Source organism: Cebus imitator, unplaced genomic scaffold, assembly GCF_001604975.1.
Source record: "Cebus imitator isolate Cc_AM_T3 unplaced genomic scaffold, Cebus_imitator-1.0 Scaffold720, whole genome shotgun sequence".
Lineage (NCBI taxonomy): Eukaryota > Metazoa > Chordata > Mammalia > Primates > Cebidae > Cebus > Cebus imitator.
This window is the reverse complement of record NW_016108035.1, coordinates 63560-81700: the sequence shown is the minus strand read 5'-3', so window position 1 is coordinate 81700 and position 18141 is coordinate 63560. Positions and strand designations below refer to the sequence as shown.

Sequence of the window (18141 nt, the reverse complement as noted above, 5' to 3'; positions counted from 1 at the left end):
TGGCAGTTTATATTAAGTCAAAAAGTTTTGTGGTTCATTGTAGAATTAGTCTTTTGTCATTCTGACAAACCTAAAGATCACAGGGGTCATGGTATAAGAAAGTCACTTGGAGTTACTGCTGTGAGGCCTTTGATCCACCTTTTGTGGCCTGAAAAGCTGTGCTGCTCCAAAGGCTTCATGATTATTTATTAGAAGATCTTATTTATTAGAAGAGTTGATATTATTTCTTAGATGGCCGAAAAGCAGAGTCATGTGAGGGGACCCGAGGTGGTTTCAGGGCATCTCCTGTGAGCAGCACCCTACAAAAAAAGAAACAAAAAGCTGCACACCTTTCTCCAGAGATGGAGGACTGGCTGGTTTTGAAGAAGTACCTGAATAATAAACTAGATTAATTTTATTGCTTTTGCTCATTTGTGTGAACAAATAGTGCTGCATTAATGAGTCTCCAGATTAAGTTTTAAATGGCATTTTGCTGAGTTGGGAAGAAGTGTTTCTCCTTATTTGATTGTCATGGTGTGGTGTGCACTGTTCATTCCCACAGGCTTTGGTCCTCTTAGATGTCACTCCTGACCAGTCAATGGTGGATGAAGGAATGGCTCGGGAAGTCATCAATCGCATACAGAAACTTCGCAAAAAGGTTAGTTTGTCAGTTAAGAATGAGCTACTATTTTGGCATTTTATTTTGGTTGTTGGGGGAAGATAGGAGAGGCAGGTAATACAAACCGTAGTGATCAGTGCATGACAGTCACTGATCTACAGTCTGTTTGGATTGTCTTCTGCAGGAAAGTCACTCCTCTTCCCCTCCCCACATGTTCACTCCCAAGCTGTAGCTTTGAGCCAACCTGTGCCTTTTCCCATCCTTTTTCAGCTCCATTGGGCTTCTGTGATATAGGCCCTGTGACTGGGGCAGAAGGTAATCAGAGATGGTAGCATCTTTGCAGAAAGGCAGAGCTGCAGTCAGCATAGACAGGCTTCTGGCTTAGAGGAGGTTCCTGGGTCTGGACAGAATGGGGTAGTTTTTCCTCATTAGAGAACTGAGGAACACACGCAGAGCTCATCCTGGAGAGCCGAGGGGCTGCCAAGCCCCTGCCAGTGAGAGAATCAGGAATTTCTTGCCCTGCAGAGGGCAGTGACATCTGCCACACATCTTGATTCCCAGGCGGTTCAGGGTCTGAGGAGGCTGCTCCAGCAGATAAGAGGGTGCTTGTGACCTCCGAATCAGTTCAGAACTTTGTTAAGTGGGTCCTGAGTTACTTCTTGGTTTCAAGATTCATGAGGCACTGATTGTGTCAGGAAAAGAAACATGCCCTATCCCCAAAGAGTGGGGGAAAAGACACAAAGTAATCCTGTACTGCAGTGCAGTTAGTCTCATAGATCACCCAGCAAAGAGGGACGAGTGATCTGCCCTTCTGTGATGATTCAGCATGGGATCCATAGCCCTTGTTCAACAGTACCTTCTTTTAAGTTCTGATTAATAGAATGTACTTTCCTTTTAAAATTTTATGTGTGTGCTTTCAGTGCCATCTGGTTCCAACTGATGAAATCACAGTGTATTACAACACGAAGTCTGAAGGAAGATATCTGAATAACATTATTGAAAGCCACACAGAATTCATATTTGCCACCATAAAGGCTCCCTTGAAACCATATCCAGTTCCTCCATCAGATAAAATCCTTATTCAAGAAAAAACACAGGTGAGTGCTGAGTTCCACTGAACTGCTGAAAGGTTTCAGATTAGGTTTACCTCATGTGTTCACGTGTTGATATTCTGTCCCCAGTAGAGATTGGCACAGCACTCAGTCTGGAAGTATTGCTCTGGACAGTAGTGGGTGGAGCTAGAGAGAGGAAGCTCAGAAAAGATGGAGGGGGGATAGAAGGCAGAACTGTTCTCACAACAGTTCTCTTGAGGAAGGTAGCCAGGAGAGTAGATGAGCTTTGCCCAGAAATAAAATGGCTATGTGGGCCTGTTTTTCTAAAACTGGCAAAGTCAGTGTGTGGATTCTGGTAATCATCATTAAAAGTAAACAGCAATTGGCTTGAAAAACATTTAATTCTTCTGGTAGTGGGTTCTCCATAAAATTACAATACCAAAAAAGAAAAATCACAATAGCATTTTCTGTTGTTATATCTAGGAATTTTAGATATACTTATGAAAGTCTGATATTAAGGTAGGGAAGATACTGGCTTATAACTTACAAGTAGATCATTTAGGCCAAACGCAGTGGCTCATGCCTATAATCGCAGCTAGTAGGCATGCTGAGGCAGGAGAATCATTTGAACATGGGAGGTGGGGTTTGTAATGAGCCAAGATCACATCACTGCCTGGGCGACAGAGCAAGACCCTGTCTCAAAAAAAAAAGAAGAAAGAAAGAAGTAGATCATTTAAAATATATCTCAGTGACTTATTTAATTATTTTCTCCTGTCTCATTATTTCTATGGGACAAGTAGGACAAGACAAGAAGGGGCTGACCGTGGCTGTTTATCTTTTTAGTGAGGCGAGTTGTAGTCTAGTTTCATTTTCTGTTTTGCCTGTTATGTAATTTTTTTACTTTTTCTTAAGTGAGCATATATTTTTAAGAGACCAGAATAAAAGGAGAAGAAAAATAGGATATAAATTGTAGCTTTTGACTCTTTGAGTAATGAGATTGAATATGTTCTCAGTTGTATACAGCCTTTGTTGTTATTGAGAAGTCACTGTTTTACATGTTGGTGTGACACATTGCAGTCAGGTGCCGCAGTTACTCAGCCATATGTTCTCATGTGCTCAGTTGAAGGGATCCGAACTGGAAATTACACTTACCAGAGGATCTTCCCTTCCTGGTCCTGCTTGTGCATATGTCAATCTTAACATTTGTGCAAATGGCAGTGAACAAGGTAAGAGTAAATTCTATGATTTGTATGACTGTTTTTTAGTCAAACCTGTGGATGTGAAAAAATAACCAAAAAAATTTCTGGATGTTTTTAAGGGAATTTGAATAATTATTTAATAGATAACTTTTTCCTCTTAATTGTCATAAAAATGAATTCACTAGGTGAGATGCAGTGGCTCATGCCTGTAATCCTACCACTTTTGGAAGCCGAGGTGAGAGGATTACTTGAGGCCAAGAGTTCAAGACTAAACTGGCCAAAATGATAACACCCTGCCCCAATTTAAAAAAAAAAAAAGGCCCAGTGCGGTGGCTCACGTCTGTAATGCCAGCATTTCGGGAGGCCAAGGCAGGTGGATTACTTGAGGTCAGGAGTTTGAGACCAGCCTGACCAACATGGTAAAACCCCATCTCTACTAAAAATACAATAATTAACCAGGTGTGGTGCCAAGCACCTGTAATCTCAGCTACCCAGGAGGCTGAGGCATGAGAATTGCTTGAACCTGGGAGGTGGAGGTCACAGTGAGCCGAGATATTTTTAGGCAATAACTGCTGTACTCTAGCCAGACACCATAGAAAAACTATGGTCCCACCACCACCCATACCAGCAAAGGCCAAGTAGGGAGCCTGGACTTCACCATTGACAAGCTGAAGACCTCTCTCCTGTCACAGGGCTATCAGAGAAGACCAAGTAGGTAGCTGGGTCATCCTAGTGGGGCAGTAATGAGCCCCTCTGCCCAGTGGTATCAGTGGAGGCCACATGGGAGGCCTGAATTTCTATCCCCTTTGGGCAGTAACAAGGCATCCTTCCCATTCACAAATGCATGACAGCAGTGAGGCCGCATACTACCAGCACCTCCTCTGCAGTGTCAGTAAAGGTATGCGTGAAACCCAAACAGGGTAAACCCAAAAGAATCCACTTCAACATATATCATAATCAAACTTCTGAAAACCAAAGACAAAAAAATGTCTTATATGCAGTGAAAGAGATATAACACCTAATTTAGAGGGGAAGAACAATTCAAATGATACCGGCTTTATCATTAGGAACTACAGAGGCCAGAAAATGAAAAGGCAGCATTTTTCAAGTGCTGAAAGATAAGTATTGTCTACCAAGAATTCTGTATCAATCAGATATATCCTTCAGGATGATGGGAAAAATCAAGACATTCTCAAATGAAAGAAAACTAAGAATTTGTTGCCAGCGGACCAGTCCTAAAAGAGTAGCTACAGAAAGTTCTTAACACAGAAAGGAAATAATAAAGGGGGAATCCAGACACACCAGGAAGGAAAAATGGGGAATCAAAATAGAGGGTAATTCAATGTCCTTTCATGGGTGCAACAAGCACTGTATCATTGTTTGATGTGGTTCTCTATGTACACTGAGGCTTCAGCATCATCAGTGGGTTCTTGGGTCCTGCAATTTTAAGTGAAAGGATGTACTGTTTGCCATGGGAACTTAACTCCTGTGGTAAAGTTGGTTTATTATACAGTATATCATTCTGCTTAAAGTCAGTTTCCAAGAACCTACCAGCAACATTAAGTAAGGACTTACTGAACAAGGAATAGTTAAGACAGTTACAAAGGAGACCAGGTTTCTACATTTATCACAAACTGGTAAAATATTGACACCAATGAACCTTAGGAAGTTATGTTTATATTAGGTACTACTTGGAGTTACCAGTAAGAAAAGACTGTACCACAGGATACATACAAAACCCTAGAAAAATAAAAAATAGAATTCTCAAATATGTTTAAGTAACTGTGTTAGTCCATTTTTCATTGCTATAAAGGATTACCTGAGGCTGGATACTTTGTAAAGAAAAAAAGTTTATTTGGCTCACAGCTCTGCAGGCTGTACAAGAAGCATGGCACCAGCATCTGCTTCTGGTGGGGGCCTCAAGAAGCTTTTACTCTGCTTTACAGAAGGTGAAGTGGGAGCAAGTGTATCACATGATGAGAGAGGGAGCAAGATAGAAGCCAGGCTCTTTTAAACAACCAGCTATCACATGAATGAACAGAGTGAGAACTCATTACTGCAACAAGGCTACCAAGCCATTCATGAGGGATCTGCCCCAGTGTCCCAAACACCTCCTACTAAGCGCCACTTTTCAACATTGATTTGGAGGGGACAAACATCCAAACTATATCAGTAACCCACAAGAAGCTAGGAGAGAAAACAATCATAACAAGTATGCCAGGCGCAGTGGCTCATGCCTGTAATCCCAGCACTTTGGGAGGCCGAGACGGGCAGATCACCTGAGGCCAGGAGTTCGAGACCAGCCTGGCCAACATGATGAAACCCCACCTCTACTAAAAATGCAAAAATTAGCCAGGCATGGTGGCAGGTGCCTATAGACCCAACTACTTGGGAGGCTGAGGGAGGAGAATCACTTGAACCTAGGAGGTGGAGGTTGGGGTGAGGCAATACTGCACTCCAGCATGGGTGACGGAGTGAGAGTCTGTGTTTCAAAACAAACAAAAAAGAACAAACAAAAGATGAGCAGAGTTATTATAAACACATTAGCCAAATATGTGCTGTCTGAAAGAAACTTCATATATAATAGTACTGGTGAGTTGAAAGTTAAAGGTTAGAAAAATATATACTATGCAAATATTAATGAAAAGAAGCAGGACTGTTCATGTTTGTATTAGATGAAACAGACTTCAGAACAGAGAAAATAACCAGGGGCATTATGTAATGATAGACATGTCAATACACAAAGAAAACAATGTGATCCTAAACTTATATACATCTAACAAAAGAGCTACAAAATACGTGAAATAAAAAGATACAGACATTAAAGAAGAAATAGACAAATCCACAGCTATAGTTGGAGACTTCAGCATACCTTTTTCAGTAATCGATAGACCACTTAGAACACCTCACCTAAAAATAGCAGAATATAAATTATTTTTGAGCTCTCACAGAACTTAGATACATTATAACCTGGGCCATAAAACTAACCTCCACCAATTAGTAGAGTTGAAATCAGAGGGTGCTGTCTGATCACAGTAGAATCAAACAATTAATTAGTAGAACAATATAAGGAAAATCTCCATACTCTTAGAAATAAACAACATACTTTTAAATTATCCGTTATTAGGGAAGAAGTCTCAAGAGGAAAAAAACATAGAACTGAGTGAAAAGGAAAATATGACATCAAAGTATGTGGCATGTGGCTAAAGCAGCCCTGAGAGGGAAATCTGTTGCACTAAAAACTTTCAGAAAGATGGTTTTAAATCATAAGGTCTAACTCAAGAAACTAGATAGGAAAAAATAAATACAAAGTAAGAAGGAAAGAAATGAAAATAAGAGAAGAAATCAGTGCAGTTGAAAATAGGAAAATGAGAGAAAATTAATGATAAAAAAATCTGGTTCTTACCAAAAAATTCGTCAAAATTAATCTGTAGTGAGACTAATAAAGAGAAAGAAGACACAGTTGCATATCAGGAATAAACAGAATTATCAATTCAAACTGCAGAAATCAAAAAGATACGCAAATACTATGAATAAATCTCCGTATGTAAGTGACAACTTGAAGTGACTCAATTTTTTTTTTTTTTTTTTTTTTTTTTTTTAAAGACAGGGTCTCCCTTTGTCTCCCAGGCTGGCATGCAGAGTGGTGCAATCTCGGCTCACTACAACCTCCACCTCCTGGGTTCAAGCAATTCTCTTGCATCAGCTCCCAAGTAGCTGGAATTACAGGTGTGCGACACCGTACCTGGTTGATTTTTGTATTTTTTGTAGAGATGGGGTTTCACCCTGTTGGCCAGGCTAGTCTCACCTGGCCTCAAGTGATCTGCCCTCCTTGGCCTCCCAAAGTGTTGGGATTACAGGTGTGAGCCACTGTGGCTGGCCTGAAATGAACCCTGTTTCTAAAAAGCACAAACTACTACAACTCACACGATATGAAACAGATCATTTTAATGGCCCTATAATTATTAAGGAGACTGAATTCGTAATTTTAAATCTCTAAGCTAATCTCCACACCCAGTTTCACTGGAGAATTCTTACCAGAATTGACACCAGTTCTACACAGATTGATCCAGAAAATATAAGAAGAAGGAACATGTTAATTTGTTTTATGTGGTTATTACCCCAGTATCAAAACCAGATAAAGACAGTATTAAGCAAATGGTAGGTCAAGCACCATGGCTCATACCTGTGATCCCAGCCCTTTGGGAGGCTGAGGCGGGTGGATCACCTGAGGTCAGGAGTTCAAGACCAGCCTGACCAACATGGTGAAACCTCATCTGTACTAAAAATACAAAAATTAGCAGGGCGTGGGGTGGGGGGTGCCTATAATCTCATCTACTCAGGAGGCTGAAGTAGGAGAATTGCTGGAACCCAGGAGTGGGAGGTTGCAGTGAGCCCGAGATCATGCCATTGCACTCCAGCCTAGGTCAACAACAGCGAGACTCCATCTCAAAAAAAAAAAAAAGAAAGAAAAAGCAGATATTCCCTGTGAATATAAATGTAAAATTCTTATCAATAAATTATTAAGTGGAATTGAGCTGTATGTACAAAGAATTATGCATCATCACTAAGTGGGATTTATTCCAGGGATGCAAGGCTGATTCAATATTTAAATATCAATGTAATTATCATTTTATCAGACTAAAAGATTACATGACTACAGCAGTTGATTCAGAAAAAGCATTTGATGAAATTCAACACCCATTCGTGTTGAAAATCCTCACAAAAATAGAAAGAGAGGAGACCTTTGTAGACTGGATAAATCAGCATTTTACAGAAATCCTATAGCTACCATTATACCTAATGGAGAAAGCCTGAATTCTTTCTGCCTAAAATCAGGAACAAGGCAATCACAACTCATATTTGACATTGTACTGGAAGTTCTAGCCAATGGACCAAGGCAAGAAAAGGAAATAAAAGGCATACAGATAAACGAATAAAGCTGCCCCTATGGGAAATCATAAGGAATCTACATACAGACACCCAAATAAATAGGCCAGGCACAGTGACTCATGCCTGTAATCCCAGCACTCTGGGAGTGGAGGCGGGCAGATCATTTGAGGTCAGGAGTTTGAGACCAGCCTAGCCTGGCCAGCATGGTGAAACCCCATCTACTAACAAATACGAAAAATTAGGCATAGTGGCGGGCACCTGCAGGAGAATCGAACCTGGGAGGCGGAGGTTGCAGTGAGCCGAGGTTGTGCCACCGTACTCTAGCAACAAGAATGAAACTCTCTCAAAAAAAAAAAAAAAAAAAAAATTTTTACAGTCAATATGAGCTTTTTTTTTTTTTTTTTTGTTTTGTTTTGTTTTGTTTTCTTGAAACAGATGCAACCTGGGATCACCATATTGGTCTTCCCATGCCAGCTGCTCCCATGGTGGTTATGTGTTTATTTAGACCTGTGATGATGTCTCAGACAGTAAATGGTTCCCTGAACTGCTCTGCAACTTCAATGATGTTGTATGGCATTGAGCTGGTCCATCACTGCCAACATCCTGGCTGTCTCAGGTGGCCCTGTAGAAGGAATCAGTGAGAGAGTCACCGAGTGTGCGTCAGTAATGTAAACAAGGCCAGTATTCTAGTCACAGAGGGCCAGCAGCATGATGATAAGAGAGGGAGGGCCTATTCTCCCATCTGCCGACTCCAGGACTGCCCATTCCTGGGTCAGTTGACCAGACACCTGGGAAGAAGAGCTCCCAACGCCAAGTTTATTTTCCTAGGAATAACTTTAAATGCAGCCACAGCTTGGTCCTCTGCCTTAATATGACTTGATACGTTTTGCCATTTACCGTCCTGCTGAAAACATTCATATTATGAGGGAAAGCTACAAATCATCTTTAAATCTGTTATTTTTAAAAGTTTGGCCTTTTCTGTACCCTTTGGGTCCAAGCATTAATTGGGTTTCCAACATAATTAATATAAATGATATTGCTTATAAAAAAAAGTAGAGTCACAGGATATAAGATAAACATACAAAAATGATTTTTATTTCATACTAGCAGTCTATACTAGCAGTGAACAAGTGGACAATGAAATTTAAAATATGGTTTCATTTACAGTCACTTAAAAAAAGATGCCAGGCCAGGTGTGGTGGTTCATGCTTATAATCCCAGCACTTTAGAAGGCTTACGCAGGAGGATTACTTTAACCCAGGAGTTCAAGACTAGCCTGGGCAACAAAGAGATGTAGACCCCATCTCTACAAGAAATAAAAAACCAGCCAAGTGTGGTGGTGGTTACCTTTAGTCTCAGCTGCTTGGTAGGCTGACGTGGGAGGATCACTTGAGCCTGGGAGATAGAGGCAGCAGTGAGCCATGATCATGCCACTCCTAATAAAATGTGTTAGGATTTGTATACCAAAAACTACAAAATAGTGATGAAAAAAATCAGACAAAATCTAAGTAAGTGGGAGGACATGTTTATGGATTGGAAGATTCAATATAGTAAAAATGTCTCTTCTATCCTGCTGTGGTTTGAGTGTCCCCTCCAAAACTCAGGTTGAAATGTCATTGCCATTGTGACAGCATTATGATTTAGTTAATTACTTCACTAGAGTCCTGGGAATTCTTACCCAGTCCAGTGGTATGATCTTAACATAAACCTGTGCTTGTCAGAGTCCTTTCCATTGCGTCTTCTCAAAGATGAAACACTTCAGATCCGTAGTTGCTCACAGTAACTTTCAGGAAAGTATCAGAGTAAAACAACTATCTGTGGATGACAAGATTTTAAATGGCCATGGTTAAATATCTGATGAGAGTTCACTATAGTAATGTTGCAGTTGACAAGGAAGTTGAGTTATTTCTGTGGTGGACAGCATTTTAAGGTAACTAGAATTGTGACTGATAACATTAGACCTGTCAGATTTCTGGGAATTTCACACAGTTCCTGGAACACATTATTAGTAATACACCTGTACAAATAGAACTCAAAGAAGGTTAAGCATCATTTCTTATTTGACAGTGTTTCCCATGCAGATCTAACATAATCAAATAAGTGTAACTTATTTCTTGTTTCTCTTCATGATGAAAGAAAATTGCTTTGAGGTATTTCAGGGGCCCTCTGGAAGCTCCCAAAGTTAGCTCAAGGACAGAAAGACTTAAATTTAGAGTTTGATTTTTGGGAAGTTAGTAAAAAATATCAGACTTTTGATATTAAGACTCATTATTTTGATAACTTATAAATTCATTAAATTCCTTTTCCAAGATTTCTCTTCCGCAAACCTACTGCAGCTCTCTTATATCCATTCTGTTTTGGATTAAATTCTTCCTTCCTCTTTTTGTGAAACAAGCCATTCTGCTTTAGGACAAAAATTAGTCTTTTTCTCTTAATGAACACACATCCTTCATACATAATAGGTTCACCTTACCAAAATCATATCTTTTCCTCACATGTAGAGTCATTTCTCTTTCTCTAGTTTGAACTGTCACATCAGCATTCCATAGATTGGCAAATCTATGAATCAAATTACTAGAAACATGCTTCCTAATAGTATAATTTGTGTTCACCTATTAATGCTTCAGTATTTTCTCTTATTTGGATAATATCTACATATCCAATGAATAGTCATCTAAATTAGCAAAACCCCAAGGATGTCAATTACCAATGGGGAGCTATTTTTGAGTAGACATAACACAAAACAAAGCTAGCTATCAAGTGATTTCTCTGTTAGCTGCTTTTACGGCATGTGTATGTTCAGCAGTCTTTACAAAAACAACCCTAAAAAGATAAATAGATGAAATTTTTTGTTTTATTGCTGTGCTCAGTAAACATAAAGTAATGGATACTGCCATCCACATGGACATTTGTTCATAAACATCTAGTGGAGGTAACATAAACTTATTTGATAGTAAACCCTGGTAAAGTTGTATATCTACATTATATATTCTTACCCAAGTCACATGAACTTGAAAATCATTTCTGTTAGTTTCTATATTGCTGAGAGAATACTTAATTTATGTTAAGTGCTTATTTTTCTTTAAACCAATTAAATAGAAATGTTTCATGAATTAATTTTTGACAGTGCCATCTGGAAGTAGAAAAATAACACGTATATGTGACATGCCTACATGTACAGGCATATACAAACACACAGACAAGCAGACTTCATAGCTTTCGTTCAAAAACTGTAGCCATGTACCAGGTACTATAATATAAAACACACTAGTATTTTTGGAAAAGTCTTAAGATTTTTCATTTCAACATTAAACAAAGAGTTTTAAACCTTTGACAAAAAAGCACTGACCATAAAAGGGAAGTGATATGTGGAACTAAATGAAACTAAGGATGAAAAGCTACAGACTGGGAGAAAATCTTTATAAATAATATATTTGACAAAGGACATATCTAGAATATATAAAGATCTCTTAAATCTCAACAGTGAAGAAATATCAAGTTAGAAAATAGAGATATGTACATGACAATATTTAATGTCATTAGCCATTAGGAAAATGCAAGTTGAAATCACATTTCAGTCTTACTAGATACCTTAGAATGACTAAAATTAAAAGTAGCAACAGCACCAAATGCTGCCTCTCATACATTGCTGGTGGGAATATAGAACAGTGTGGCCACTGTGGAAGATAGTTTGGCATTCTCAGGAAACTAAATATGTGTTTTCTGAATGACTCAACAGTTGCGCTCCTATGTGTTTATCCCAGAGAACTGAAAACTTAACGTTCACCGCCACATGAATGTATATACTACTTGTATTCATATTAGCCCCAAAATGTAGACAACCCAGATGTTCTTCAGCAGATAAATGGTTAAACAAACTGTACAGCCGTATCATTGCACATAACACAGTAATAATAAAAAGGAACAACTATCATTTAGCACAGCAACTTACTTTAATCTGTAGAAATTGGTGCCAGCTAAGGTCGGGAGTTTGAGATCAGCCTGGCCAACAATGATGAAACCCCATCTCTACTGAAAAAACGCAAAAATTAGCCAGGTGTGTTGGTGGGTGCCTGTAATCCCAGCTACTTGGGAGGCTGAGACACAAGAATCGCTGGAATCTGGAAGGCAGAAGTTGCAGTGAGTCGAGATCGAGCTACCACACTCCAGCCTGGGTGACAGAGCTAAACTCCATCTCAAAAAGAAAAGAAATTGATGCCAACTGAAAAAAGTCCAAAAACATTCCATACTTTATGATTGCATTTATATAACATGTTTAAAATGATAAAATTATAGAAATGGAGACTTATTTGTCAGGGTTTAAGGAGGGAATGGGCCTGGAAGGGAATTGCGTGTGGATATTAAAAGGCAACATGAAGATTCTTGCGGTTGTGGAACTGCTCTGTATCTTAATGATGGTGATGGGTACAGGATTTTATACGAGTGATAAAGTTGCATAGAACTAAACATACCCACATGTACACATGCCCCAATGAGTAAAAGTAAAACTGAGGCAATCTGAATAGGATTGGTGGATTGCATCAATGTCAGTATGCTGTTTGTGATATATACTGTAGTTTTGTAAAATGTCACCATTGGGGGAAACTGGGCAAAGGGCCCCATGGTATCTCTCTACATGCATTTGGCTCTACAATTAACTCAAAACGTCCAAACATATTAATAAAGTAAATATCTGTACATAAATCTAAAGTGCAGAACAAATCGACTTCAGGGGCCAGATAGTATTTTTAACCAACCTGAGCCATGAGGATTTACAATTGGCACAAAATGAAAAATGAGAATCATAAATGCAAAGATTTGAAACTAGAAAAAGACAAGAACAGATTGCCTGGTCAAGTTCTATGCCTGGACCATATCTAACAAGGATGCCAAAACACATACTAAAGATGGAGATAGATATATATACATATAGATATCTATTTATATGTCTATTTAGATATAGATAGATATAGATATCTATATCTAGATAGATGGATAGATATAGATAGATTAGATAGATAGATGATAGATAGATATATATTTGGGGAAAAAGGAAAAAAAATTAGGGCTTGAACCCCTTTGTATCCCTTTTGCTCCAAATTTAACATTTTAGTTTTACTTGTCTGATGTCTTATTTTTGTGACTTTTTAGGTGGAATATTGTTTCTGGAAAATCCAAAAGGTGATAATAGGTTGGACCTTTTAAAACTGAAGAGTGTTGTCAGTAGCGTTTTTGGTGTGAACAATGCAGACCTGGCTGTCTTCCATAATGAAACAGGTATGTGGAAAGTGAGAAGAGCCTGTGTTTTGACTTGAGGTGAAGGTCTTAATTCGCTGTCAGTTGTACTACATACCTTTTGCATTTTTGCTAATCTTGAGTCAGGGCCCAGCTCTTCAGCAGTGCCTGCCTGCAGTGTCTGTTCATGCCTCCTCACAGTGTGATGTGACTGAAAAGCCCGCACTTAATGGCTCTAATCCTCCCCTCTCACCTGTTTACCAGCTGGTGGGCTTCAGGCTTCAGAGTCCTCCCTGTGAGGTTGTTTTTGTTTTTGAGACAGGGTGTCACTCTGTCACCCATGCTGCAGAACAGCGATGCAATCATAGCTCACTGCAGCCTCAACCTCCTGGGCTCAAGTAATCCTCCTGCCTTGTAACTGAGACTACCAGCATCCACCACCATGCGTGGCTAATTCTTTTAGAGAGACCAAGTCACACTATATTGCCAAGTCTGGTCTTGAACCCAGGGCCTTAAGCAGTCCCCCTGCTTTGGCCTCCCAAAGTGCTGAGATTCCAGGTGTGAGCCACCATGCCCAACTATGAGTTTTAACTTTATTAAACATAATGCCTGGATCTCACTAAAATCCAGAATCTTTGGATTCTCAATAAAGCAAACCTGAAAAATATTTTTAAAAATTATAGATGTATAGGGGAGGGACAGCAGGGGGTGGGGAGTTAGGGAGAGATAGCATGGGGAAAAATGCCAGATATAGGTGATGGGGAGGAAGGCAGCAAATCACACTGCCATGTGTCTACCTATGCAACAATCTTACATGTTTTTCACATGTACCCCAAACCTAAAATGCAATAAAGAAAAAAAGAAAGGAAACAAAGGAGAAAGAACACCAAAAAAAAAAAAAAAGAATTATAGATGCATTCTCCCACTGTTACATATTGAATTCTGACCTCTGATAAAAAAGATATGTTGTAACCTCTTGTACCTCTGAATGTGGCCTTTGAAAATAGGATTATTGCAGATGTAATTCGTTAGGGTGAGGTCATATTGGAGTAGCGTGGGCCCTAATCCAGGATGACTGTTGTCCTTATAAGAAGATGGCCATGTGAAGACATAGAGACACACAGAGAAAATGCCCTGTGGTGACAAAGGCAGAGATTGGAGTTACAGCTACAAGCCAAGAAACAGTAAAGATTGTCAGGAGCCTCCAGAAGCTCGAAAGAGGCAAAAAAAAAAGATTTGCCTACAGGTTTCTGACGGAGCACATCTGACCACACTTTGTTTTCGGACTTCTGACCTCAAGAACTTTGAGATAGTAAATTTCTTTTATTTTTATTCCCTGGCTCCTTCCACCTCACACACCCCCTGTTGGTGGGACTTTATTATGACAGCCTCAGAAAACTAATACTTTACAAATCTGAATGCTTATTTTCAGAAACTTTTTAAAAATTTATTTGAGACACAGTCTCTCTCTGTTGCCCAGGCCGGAGTGCAGTGATGCAATCTCGGCTCACTGCAACCTCCGCCTCCCAGGTTCAAATGATTCTCCTGCCTCAGCCTCCCAAGTAGCTGGGATTCCGGCATGTGCCACCATGCCTGGCTAATTTTGTATTTTTAGTAGAGTCGAGGTTTCTCCATATTGGTCAGGCTGGCTTTGAACTCCTGACCTAAGGTGATCCGCCCACCTTGGCCTTCCATTGTGCTGGGATTGTAGGCGTGAGCCATCACACTGGGCCCAGAAATTTTTAAATAAATTAAAAGAAGAAATGCAAATGGCCAACTAAGGAACAACTGGTGCATCTGAATAGTAATCAGGAACTTGCAAGATAGTACCACAGTGAGGTACTATTAACTGCCACCAGATTGGCAAAAACTAGAAGAATCTGGCAGAATCACATGTTGTCAGGGATATTACATAATAGGAACTCTCATTGACTGCTGGCTTATGAATTGTTGGAGCCACTGGAAAACTGTTTGCTATTGTATCCATTAAAGTTGGGCCAGGAGACGCAAAAGCAATGTGAGAAAAACTGAGTAAAGCCCTACAAAAAGATAGCAAGTGGATGTCTGAGAAAAATCTCTAACCAGGTTCCACCAAGGTGGTGGGTAAGTCAGCAGAAAGCTAGATCTCTGCCTAAAGTCGCTGTAGGATAAGAAGTAGAGAAAAGCATAAACAGGCTGGAGTGCACATCTGTCTAACCACATCTGACACTGACAGGCAGGTGTCTTACAGAAGAAACTGCTGGTACACTTTGCCAGAGAGTTACACACATTCCTGGCCTGGAAGCTAGAAGAGTAGAGGCAGGAACGTGGGCCGGGCACTGTCCCACTTAATCCAGCAAGTCGGCAGATCCACAGCAACCTAAGAAAGCGGTGCCAGGCCCACTATTAGCCTGTGAGCATAATGACTATTAATAAACTTCGGCCTTCTAAATCCTATGCAGATTTCTCTGTGATTAAGCTGTTACCCAGAACCAGGCCAGAGAGAGAACCTGAGAAGCAGTTATAGCTTAGCTGCACTGACACAGGATGAAACCACCATAGTTCACCCCATTGTGATCTTGACATCTATACATAGCTCTTTAAACCATATTTAACTTCCAAATAAAGACCCTAATACATTAAAAATCATGCTTTTAACTCTTTCTTGTACAACTTCAAAGATGCCAGCTTCATTACCCAAAACAAGATGGAAAGTTACCTTATCCTTCTTTGGGTATTGTTGATTTTTCTTCTAGCTGAGTCATACCTCCTCCCTTTTCTGTTCTTTAACTTTACTGAGATATAAGGTTAACCTGTTAAAGTATTTTGCTATATGGTAAGGAAGTAAGAGAGTGGAAAAATCAGAATTGACTAATATATATTAATACATAATGCCACACTTGTTTGCTAAAAAATGAGTTCCCTGGTTAGAAGCAATGCTAGGCTGGGGCATTTGCTCAAGGAACAAATTGAGCAAATGAGACATTCTCTATGTTCATGGATGGTGGGTTTGGGTTATGGGTGACAGTGGCAAATTCTTGTCCAAAGGGAGTATGTATTCCAGTAAGACCAAAGCACTGCCTTTTCCCATGATGCAAACGGTCCAGTACAAACAGGCTGCCATCAGAGGTCTGGCTCCTCTTTCCTGGCAGTAACACTGTATTGAAAGCTCAGTAATGGTTCCTGCTGTTGGTAAGTGGAATACGCAGTACCAGCTGCAGCACAATCAGCCTTGGGGAGTGGAAGTAATGTTGCTGAGCCCATGGTCATTCATCCTCCCAACCTGGTGGCCCTTTGTTCATCAGTCACTGGATAAGGGCAGACGTGGCTAGTGACTGAATAGGTCATATCCACTGATTTTTTTTTCTTTTTCTTTTTTCAAGACAGGGTCTCACTCTGTCGCTCAAGCTGGAGTACAGTGGCTCGATCATCGCCCAGTGTAACTTCAAACTTCTGGGCTCAAGCAGTCCTCCCACCTCAGCCTCCAAAGTAGCCAGGACTACAGATACACACCACCATGCCTGGCTAATTCTTTTCTTTTTTATGAGAGGAGGTCTTGCTGTGTTGCCCAGGCTGCTCTCAATCTCCTGGCCTCAAGCAGTCCTCCCCTTTCTGCCTCCCAGAGTGCTAGCATTAAAGGTGTGAGCCACTGTGCCCAGCCCCACTCATTTTTAGATGCTCATTCATAGTCTGCCCATTTGTAGAGATCTGTCCACATACCTCTTGCCCTAACTTCCATGTCACCGGTTTTCTAATTCTGTTCTTTGAGCCCCTGGCTGTTCTCATTTAGCCCAGCTTTTGGCCAGTAACCACAAATCAGTGTAGATCTACTCCTAGCTATTTCTCCTTCTGAGCAAAATGACCAGCCAGCTGCACTGAATGAAGTTGTTCCCATTGGGAGGATTTCCACCCATCGCTATCCTTCAGGGCTACCCACAGTCAGAACAGGGCTGTAAGACTGTAATTTTCTACTTCAGATGGCACAGCGTGTTGTGCGGTAAAGCCCTACACAGCAAGCCCTAAAATGTTTTCTTTCTGTCAGCCAGTCTTGGAAGACTTCCTACAAGGCCACACCTGTGGTTGAGAGAAGAGACCATGTGGGCCTAGGCTGAGCGTGAGCATCTAGCCACTGGTGCAGCAAGTTCCTCGTTCCTTGAGCAAATGCCCCAGCCTAGTTTCATACCTGCCGTTTTCGCTCAGTAGTTGGAGTCTGTCCTGTATCACAGCCATTACCAGTCATCTGCCTGTGCCTGCATCCCCGAGCAACGTGTAGTGTTCTCTAAATGAGATTATACTGCATGTGTTCTGTGCATCTTGCTTGTTTCCACGTCTGTTCCTGAGTCAAATGTCATCTGACTATAATTATCACTTTTTAATATAAGCTTTTCATGGTGAAGCTTGAGATTCTGATATAGGAGGAAATTGTAAGAGGAGCTGTATTATAAAGGGAAAATACTAATATAGAAAAAACAATTTGCCCTGTATTTCAGATTATGAATGTTAATGATGTTTATTCTGCAACATTAAGATTTCTTACCATTACATGTCATTAAAGGCTGGTTTTATAGAAAAGGCAATATCTTTTGATAAACAGAAATTAAGTGGAAAGCATCGTTGTAAAAGGATACATGTTAGTTTAATAGTTAAATAGGAAAAATTAAATGACTTCAGTTTTGAACTGTCATTAACCCTGAAAGAATTGTTGTCGTTGTTACTTTTTAGAAATACAAAACCAAACCGACTTACTGAGTCTTAGTGGAAAAACACTTTGTGTGACTGCAGGATCGGCTCCCTCTCTGATCAGCAGTTCTGGCACTCTTCTTTGTCAGTATGTCAACCTGCAGCTCCTGAATGCAGAGCCACAAGGTATGTGCCTCCTCACAGCAGGCAGAGTGTGGGGTGCTGGGCATTAAGGTTCTGTATATATGTGCATGTTTCTAGTCGGCTTCAAAGTATTGCTTTCAAGTGTGGGCTCCCATGCTGCTTTAGGGAGCACCTGCAGACTCTTCTTTTGGTGTGTTTATATAGAGACCCTCAACTATCTGGCATGGTTAGAGAATGAAAAACCATTACGGTGGCTCAAGCCTGTAATCCCAGCACTTTGGGAGGCCGAGGCGGGTGGATCACGAGGTCAAGAGATCGAGACCATCCTGGTCAACATGGTGAAACCCCGTCTCTACTAAAA

The 18141-nt window shown here is 40.3% G+C and overlaps 1 protein-coding gene across 21 annotated transcripts in view; it reads left to right on the top strand.

Moving 5' to 3' along the window:
* IARS1 (isoleucyl-tRNA synthetase 1) overlaps window positions 1-18141 on the top strand; it is a 74233-nt gene that overhangs the window by 49257 nt on the left and 6835 nt on the right. For 4 of the 21 annotated variants that reach the window (XM_037735059.1, XM_037735060.1, XM_037735061.1 and 1 more), the window contains 5 exons: window positions 542-637; window positions 1519-1695; window positions 2771-2876; window positions 12894-13019; window positions 17679-17884. The exons of 1 other annotated variant lie outside the window; for it this stretch is intronic. In XM_037735059.1, coding sequence (XP_037590987.1) covers window positions 542-637; window positions 1519-1695; window positions 2771-2876; window positions 12894-13019; window positions 17679-17869 — 696 coding nt within the window. In that variant the 3' untranslated portion in view covers window positions 17870-17884. Of the gene's footprint in view, window positions 1-541; window positions 638-1518; window positions 1696-2450; window positions 2498-2767; window positions 2877-3916; window positions 4014-12893; window positions 13020-16998; window positions 17224-17678; window positions 17885-18141 lie in introns of those variants that run through there. 16 more of the 21 variants (XM_017518985.2, XR_001821893.2, XM_037735063.1 and 13 more) reach the window with 16 other exon arrangements.